At 41.5% G+C, this 9,063-nt stretch overlaps 1 protein-coding gene across 2 annotated transcripts in view; it reads right to left on the bottom strand.

Moving 5' to 3' along the window:
- Positions 1–1,148: 1,148 nt before the first annotated feature.
- The window catches only part of LOC122973371 (NACHT and WD repeat domain-containing protein 2), a 45,236-nt gene continuing 37,321 nt past the window's right edge, over positions 1,149–9,063 (bottom strand). For both annotated transcript variants that reach the window (XM_044340820.1, XM_044340821.1), the window contains exon 8: positions 1,149–7,686. In XM_044340820.1, coding sequence (XP_044196755.1) covers positions 3,790–7,686 — 3,897 coding nt within the window. In that variant the 3' untranslated portion in view covers positions 1,149–3,789. The remainder of the gene's footprint in view (positions 7,687–9,063) is intronic.

The following is a 9,063-nucleotide window of genomic DNA, read 5'->3' as shown; positions in this document are numbered from 1 at the left end:
GAATGAAGGGAGAGAGAAATATGGGTGACTCACAGGTTTCCCCATAACCTGAAAATACAGGTTACAGTCAGAAAAAAATACATGGATGACAAAAGGAGGGCCCTAGCTTATAGAGTAAATGCCGCTGACAATGAAGTGGCTTTTTTCCCAGCCTGAGTAAATAAGAGGCAATGTCATACTGTACCTACTGTACGGGACACACACACACACACAAAGACGCACACTGTGTGACCTGTGGAGACCTCCTGTTCAACAAACAAGCGGTGTAATTATATGCCTGTGCGGCGCTGCAGGTGGAATGTGCTAGCGATAGTCAAGCCCTTGTTGTCATAAGGACTGGAGGCAGCCCCGATAGCCAACAGACATGAGCTCACCATCATTACAATGAGAGGCGTGGCCAAGCCTGTCACCGCTGTGGACCTGATGTTGCCGTGGAGACAGGACACACACTCATATACACACACACACACACACAACACATACACACAGATTGGCTTAGAGTGACACCGCTGGGAAATTAAAATGGTAGCCCAAAGCAACAGGCTTTTATTGGCCAATCACAGCGTCATCCTGGATGTGTTTACCTTGCAAATTTGTGTGTTTGTGTGTGTGTGAGTGTGTGTGTGTGTGTGTGTGTGTGTGTGTGTGTGTGTGTGTGATTGGCTCAGGGTACAGTACAGGTGCACTGCACATGCATCGGCTAATTATAATGACAATGTCAGCCAGTGTTGGAGAAATATTCACCACGCTTGTCAGGCATTCGGCATCAAGCGCGGAAGAGCAATTACTGGCCTATCAAATCATTTTACAGCTTGTGTGTGTGTGTGTGTGTGTTTGAGGCTGTCAGCTCTGTCAGTGTTTTCTCACTCTGAGAAACAAAACAAAAAAAAACACCAAGTTAAGTTGCAGAGCATGAGGTGAAACAGGAAATTTCCTGTTTCACAGCATGCTCTGCAACTTAACAGCCACTGCTGCTTCAGGATCAGGCTATTTGTAGCCAATTAGAATGTAGCTTATTCACATCAGTCATTGTCTTCTCTGAAATCAAAGGCGGTAAATAAAAAACACTTTTGTGCCTAAATGTGGAAACATGATCGCAATGTCTTATAGCAGCCTCTAATTACAGTGACAAGCCGGAGGCGGTGGACTGGAGGCAAAAAGTGAACCATTTTATTACATTAAAATGTTTCATACAAACAATGCATACACACTAGTTTCATATTGCTTCAGACATAAGTTTCTTTTCTGTTTGAATTCCAGTTAAACAACTCTGTAACAAAATGTAAGTACAACATTTATGAAAATATAAATCTCTAAACAGGTAAGTCAGTCCTGACAATACAAAGAATACCATAGAAACATTCATTACCAGTATGTCAACTATGAGTTGCAAACATGTAAGTTATTAAAAGTCATTCAAGTTACTTTAACATACAATAATACCATTTACTGGCTTCCATATGGACACATTCAAATATACTCTTAAACTGGCATTCCAATATATCATAGGATGACTCTTTTTCAACATTTTTTTTTTTGTTTTTTAGCAAAGATAGCACATTTTCTCTATCATAAACATAATCACAGTAGAACACTGAAACGATTTGGTAACAATATAATTACAGTACAAGCCTCAAAAAACAAATGTCAACAAAATGAAACACAAACTATAATCGGGACTTTGGCAATTACATGATATAATTTTTTTTTTTCAATTTAGAAACTCTTGAGTTGTAGGGAGTAAAGTATTTTAAAGCTTGATGCTGCTACCCGGTTTGACATTATCTAAGGGCCGTTATCTCAACAGTTCAAAACTAGTAAACATAGAATAAGATGGAATAGCCCTTAAAAAGTATATGTCAAAGTGAAAGTGTGTGTTTTTCTTGATGATTGGTCTCATTAGAGCTCAAATCGCAGAACTCAAATTAAGTTTTGGGTTATTACAGACATGCTTAAAAAAAGCTATCCCGGTATCTGCAAGGTACAGCCTCAGAGATTCCCAAACAAATTATTTATGCTTTTAGATTGTCAGCGAACTGCAGCTTTTATTTCAGCCTGTCATGATGTTACCAGAGTCAGATTTCTACTGTACGGGCTCACATGAAGGTCAAAACATTTTCAAAACCTATGCTTATATATCACCCCTTGTAAACTTGTGAACACTCTGCATGAGAAATTCAATTTTGTGAATGTGTAGAAAAGATTTTGTAGAGAAAAAGAATGTTTGAGTCTCATTTGTGCAAAAATTATATCAACAATGAGATGCTCAGATGTTCACACTTTTGTGAACATCTGAGCACAGACTAGAATAAAGTACATGTGAATCTAAAAAGATGTTCACAGTTTTTTTCTTTGCAGAACATCACCATTAATGTAATTTGTGTACACATCTTATTTCAACAGTCTCTCTTTTTTTTTGTTGACAAAAAAATTCTACACATTCACAACCTTGAATTTGTCATGCAGGTTTACAAAGGCTTATACAAACGTAGGCTTTGAAAAGATCTCTGAACATCATTTCACAAGATCTTACTGACCCTTATTTAAGCCTGTGCATTCCTAAATCCCCCATCTCTGCAGTCAGTTGTTATTATTTTATAATGACACCAGGCTTTAAGAGAAACTGTAGCATTTCAAGTTAGTCAGCTGTAGCTTGCAAGTGAATCCAATACCTGTTTTAAGACAACTCTAGATCACTTAAAACAATTTATACAATGTTTCATATGAATAAATCTACTAATTTCTCACAAACCACTCGTAAAGTGCTTCCACCTACTAATATATTCACATGGCCAAGCTGTTTGGACTAATCACTCCGTTTTTCTACTGGAACATTTGAACAAAATCCACTAAACCTAAAGCAAGTACACTGGTTAAGGCGTGAATGTGTATGGTGCTATGCTACACTGTATGCTCAATAGTGGTGTTCCCCTTAAAACAAGCAGCTCACAAACTGATGGAACTGCAGGTAAATCCAAATCAAATTGAACTGTTCCAAGAATCTATAACCATCATTACAAAAGCAATGCCATCAATCTCTCGTGTTGTTGACTGGATTTCAATACACTGATCGTTTAGATTTAACATCAATGCAAGTATTATGTAACTGTGTGTATACTGTGTTTACAAATTCCCTGCATTTTCATAAATCTTGTAATCTGCACATAAAGAACATTTTAAATTCCAGGCACTCACTTTGATTGCATTAAGCACAACATAACATTTTTAAGGAGTTGCACAAATTGCAGCAGCCAAAAAGAGATATGTACATATGTTCATAGTTCTTCCTTTTTGTACAGTACCAACTGATGTTAATACAAACATAAATATACTCTTCTTTTTTTTTTAAAGAACAACATTATGGCTTAATGTGCACAATGTAAATAAAGGAAATGTAAAATGAAAGTGGCTAAGATCACTGGAATGGCTTTGAAAATGTTTGACCAAGACATTTGAATTATAACTTTGTTCTTCAAATGCAAAAGGACACATAATGGCAAACTAATACCTCACAGAATTAACATTTTTCTTCTTTTCAAAAACATTGTATTTTTCTAACAGTCTTTGTGTGTAAAACAAACAAACGGTATCATAAGTTGGAAGTAAGTAATACATAATTTGAGTGCAGCGTTAAAATGGTCGGCCCATTAACTACCCAGAGGGCTGACATCTGCAGCTGAATCACGTGGCTGTAAACAAGAATCAACTGCAACCCCAGAGATTCTACACTTTGTCACTTATCACCACCCTTCTTTCTTAACTCCACCCGCTTCCCTGATCCTGACCCACTCACTGCAGCAGTTCAGTCTTTTTTGTAGGTGTGGTCGACTCACCTTCACCGGAGTCAGACACATTGATGGGGCTGTCCCTGGAGAAGACCTCTGTTGACTCCCTCCAAGTGCAGTCTGCGATGGTCTTAAAGGAATGGTTGCCACATTTGGGCCGCACCTTCTGCGAGGCATTGTTGACAATCTGTCGGCTGTTGGAGGTGGCTATCTTTATCTTGAGGGCAGCATCTACACGGTCCACCACTGTGTAAGTGCCAATACTACCGTCCTCAAAGCCAATGATGATGTTTAGTGCTCGCTGAGAGAGAGACAAGAAGGTGGGCGTCTTGTACAAGGAGCATGTGCCGATGCTCTTACCATCAGCAAGGCGCATCACGATCAGATTAGATACAACACCGGCATCGTCATCCTCATCACAGTTACGGAAACAGACGTATACTAGATAACGTCCATCTCTTGATAATTTCTGACGCCAGATTATACCAGCAGCATGGACAAGCCGCAGCTTCCCACTATGAAGGTCCAGGACATTAATATTCTCATCACCTTTGGAGACAATTCCTAGTTTCCCATTGGGGGAGATCTGGAAGTCCTCTAGATTTTTGAGGAAGTTGGTTGGCAACTGGACACGCCTGCAAACTGACTCATCTGCCACACTCCAGATGAAGACAGTCTCTGTGGATGTGATGAACACCACACAGTCAGGACAGTCAGGAATGAGCTTGAAGTTGACAATGGTAATACCATCATCACAGACAAACTTCTTGGACACACTGCCTGACCAAAGGCTGACAGCCAGGAGCTTGTTTTTGGAGGTTCCCACAAGAAAAGTGTTTGCTGTGGTGATGAGTGCACTCTGGAGGGTGACCAAAATGTTACACACCTTGTGCCCAGTGGCGAGTCTCCAGACTCTAGAGGCGTTCTGCTCACAGAGGGACACCACAAACTGGTCATTGTGGGTGATTAGCAGCTGGGAGATTCTCTGTCCATTGATGCGGAAGATGTTTTCTCCAGTGTTAGTTTGCCAGATGTACTGACTGGACTTGTCATCTGAAGTCACCATGAGATCCCCTGAGGAGGTTAGGACACAGTTCTCCACCATGCCCTCATGCTTGAAGACTGTCTCAATAAAGCCAGTGCTGAAGTTCCACTTGTGAACAGCTTCTGAACCATCCATGGTAAACACGTAATCCTCTCTGCCAGACAGCTGCAAGGTCTGGATCTTCTTACCTGTTTTGTCAATATTGGACATGGCTGTGATGATATCAATGTCCCAAACAGACAGCACTCCACTGCTGGCAACAGAAAGGAGGAGATTGTGGTGGACTGATTTAATGAGTTTGACGATAGCCCCTGAGATCTCAATCAGGCTAGCCATGCACTGTCCACTGTCCCTCCTCCAGACAAAGATAGAGGAGGTGTTCTCCATGGAGGCCACAATGCTTTGTCCATTCTTGGATAGAACAGCAGCCACGAAGCGTTCAGTACGTTTGGCTTTGAACTTCTCCACCATTTTCCATACTTTTGTGTCCAGAACCTCGATACTTCTGGCTTTGCAAATGAGAATAGAGCGCTGGTCTTCAGATAACTCAATGCCCACCACTTCACTATCATCCCCTCTGCAATCATAATCCTCCATCAGTCTCGGGTTGGTGATCTCTTTGGTGTTCCATACTGATAGACTGCCTTCATTGTCAATCATCACCATTTGGTTAAGGGTGTCCAGAACAAGAATGGACTTGACGAACCCCCCAGAAAACTCGGAGGTTACAGTGGCCAACTTGTCACCATTTCCCAGATGAAATATGGATGCAGTGTTGAGGTACTGGCCACAGAAGGCATACATCCCATCTGGAGAGCACTGGACACAGGTCACCTCATACCAGCAATGGAACTGGTAGAGAGGCCAGCCGTAGAGTAGGTCAATTACATTAACATCTTTACTTGCCTCAAGCCAAGCCAAAGCATGATGGGTGGACAAAGTAAAACCATTGATGAAGGCCACCCCACCAGTGACGCCACCCTGCTTGGACCCCTTGATTTCAACCTCAGATAAAAGGCAGGACTTGTGATTATCATAGATAAGCAGCGTATTTTTGGTGGTGGCCACAACCAGATACTTCTCATCAGTGGTTAGCCTGATTCCCAGCACAACAGATCTGGCTGTGTCGATCTGTCGTAGAAGTTGTCTGCTCTCTACATCCCAGGTGCTGACAGACCCATCTTCCAGGGCTACGAGGACTATGTTTGGGGCTAGAGTGGGCAAGATCTCCACAATCTGCATGTAGCTTGAGCACAGAGGAAGCCTCTCTGGACTGTAAGTGACATCCATAGAGGAGTGGAGAGGAACGATGGAGCAGTACTTTGGGCCATCTTTATCACACTCCAGGAGGAGGTGTCTGAGCTTGGGGAGGGAGGTGACAACTGGCAGAAGCCTTTGCTGCAGTTCTGCAGAGAGTGATGCTGGGTTCTTCAGCACTTTTACCTTGATACTACGGAGAGTGGTGGCCAGGAACTTAAGTTCTTTTTCTTGGGTGTAGCTGTAAGCTAGGTCAATGTCTGTTAAAGCCTTTTCAAACTGGCCAATCTTGATCATTGTGTACAGCCAGCTGAAGTTCATGATGACACCAAACATGAGGTCATCAGTGCGTCCACTCCTGGTGAGGTGGTACACCAGCTCTGTCATCTTCCTGTGGTTGACAAAGAAAATGTCAGGCTCCAAAAGGTTGCACTGGAACACCCAAGGCTGCTCAGGAGTTTGCCTATCATAGGAGTACTTGTCAGAAGATGTTTTCTCATGGGACTGCTGATGGTGGGGGTTTTTGTGATGAGATATATTTAGGGAAGTGAAATGGTTGTTATCGTAAGTAAAGATCTTCTTCCTGCCTCCTGACCATGCGCCCAGGAAGTACTCTGCCAGCAGGCTGTGCATTTGATGGACATCCTCCTCGTTGCTAAGATACAGCTTCTGGGCAATGAGATGCAGGTGTCTGTTGGCCCAGACCATCAGGGTGACGTTGCGTACCTGACGTTCAACCAGATAACCCTCCAGCTCCTCTTTGAGCCTTGCAACCAGGTCATAAGAGATCCTCAAGGGGTTTTTCAGGTAAGATGCCACAATGACATCACCAAGAACTATGTTATCCAGGGATAGAATATCCTCAAGCTCGACCTCAGTTAACCCTGCCTTGGCCATGGTGATATACCCCAATGCTCTGAAGACAAATCGTTGGCCCAACTTATTCTCCACTGAGTAGAATAGCTGTTCTATGCTTTCATGTACTGTGGAGCACAGGGATTTGTCGTCAACATCTTTGTGAGACCTCCAGTGAACTACCTCTCTGTAGATGAGGTTGACAAACATTGGCAATGTACACTTGGCAAGTGCCTCATTGACATAGATCTGTTGGCCTGAGGTGACCTTTCTCTTCACACCCAGCAACTGCTGCTTTAATGTTTGGCTGCAGACCTTGCGGTCCCTCTGGATTAATTCGACATAATACCCCTCATCATGGATGGTGTGTCGGAGCTTCTGCAGGATGCCATGTTTGTTGGGCAAAGTTGAGACTACAATGCGGACTGTCCGAGGCAGGTGTATGGGGAGCCACCACAGTTTGCGAGCTTCATCAGCATCTGAAAGCTGCTCCAGCGCATCCAGGACAATGACTAGGGGCCTGTGGAAGGATGATTCCCCTAGAAGGTTGATCAGGAGCTCTCTCATTTCCTGGATCTTGTTAGGCAAAAAGTGAATCAGGCAGCGGTAGTTTATTGCAATCTGTTCACAGATGCTCTGGAGGAGGGTGCGTAGGTCTGTGGAGGGCTGGCTGGAGCCAATAAAACGAACAATGACCACTGGGTCGGCTTCAGGGCCAATCTCTTTTTGCAGCCATGTGTAGGCCTGAAAAACAGGATTGAGAGAGAAGGCTGTTAGAATACATTTTTTTATGGACAGATTCTCTAAATATCAGAATAACACATAGGGCTGTAAAACTGTAAAGTCAATTTGAAAAACCCTAACACATTTGTGAAATACAAATCTTATCTCAATTCCATGGGGCCCAGGAAATTGTTTTTGTTTATTGTGAGTAAAAATTACTTGTATTCTGCCAGGTCTGATCAGAGAACCACAGTCAAACAACTAGAATAATCAAAGCCCTAAAGTGATAAATTGTTATTCTAACAGTATGAGCAAGGGCTCATTAGCACAGCAAGCAGGAGAGGTTTACTCTATTTTTACATTATGACAGTGTATCTGTGCTACACCAAATTTATATCTCCTATGAGACATAGAAAATGCATAAACATTTATAATATTCATTTTAACGTCCTCAAACATTGACAATGTCACAAATACATCTATTTCAATTCATATATGAATAATTGTATCATCATGAGAATGATGATACAATTAGAATATTCTATGAATGAGAACTACTCCAACTTTGGAGCTTCATTGATATGATAATTTCATTCATGAATTCATTAAATGGCCCAGCTGAGATTTCCGGAGACATTAAGATGTTATTTGACACTTTCAGGGCAACAGTGATGACGCCTACTCCACATTTAGCTGTGTGTATTTGTGAGAAATGGGGAGAAATAGAGAGAGACACAGCATGTGTCAGTGGAGTATTTACAATTGTGAATATGTTTTACGTGTGTGTGTCTGTGTGGTTGAGTGTCTGTTTCAAAACATTTTTGAATCAATGATATACAATCTTTTTGCCATCCTACATAATTTTTATGAGTTATACGATTTTATAAATTTCAACTGTTAATGAAAAGTTAAATTCAAACTCTGAAACACTCTGAGTTTTTGTGAATCTGTATGCCTTTGCGCAGCTTAATTCCTACTATTACAATCAGCTATAAATGAAAGCCATAACTTTAATTAACCTTCTTGTGTACAGTAAATGCCAGCCATTATCATAGGCCGGAAACTCAGCAGAGTCTCTGAAGACCAATTCTTACATTGGCAATATTCTCTAACTGTGCCAAAGCAGCCATGGTACTGTTGGGAAGCCATTATTGCTGTATATTATGCTATAATTGCCTATTTAATAAGTAGTGTCATTTATCATATGATATACAGTATATAATTCCTATTCTTCAACTGAGTGTGCTTTGGCTGATGATATATAAACCTGTTATGTATCTTCACAAACCTGTTATCATTACAAAGCTCTACTGACTCAACTGAGCAAACAATCGGTCTTATTAGAAATAAAAGTTCGTAAGAAAAGTTGTGTATTCATACTTTTTTTTAAATACACAT

The sequence above is a fragment of the Thunnus albacares genome, chromosome 22 (assembly GCF_914725855.1).
Source record: "Thunnus albacares chromosome 22, fThuAlb1.1, whole genome shotgun sequence".
Lineage (NCBI taxonomy): Eukaryota > Metazoa > Chordata > Actinopteri > Scombriformes > Scombridae > Thunnus > Thunnus albacares.
The sequence above is the reverse complement of the archived record's forward strand: the minus strand, read 5'-3'. Positions and strand labels throughout refer to the sequence as shown.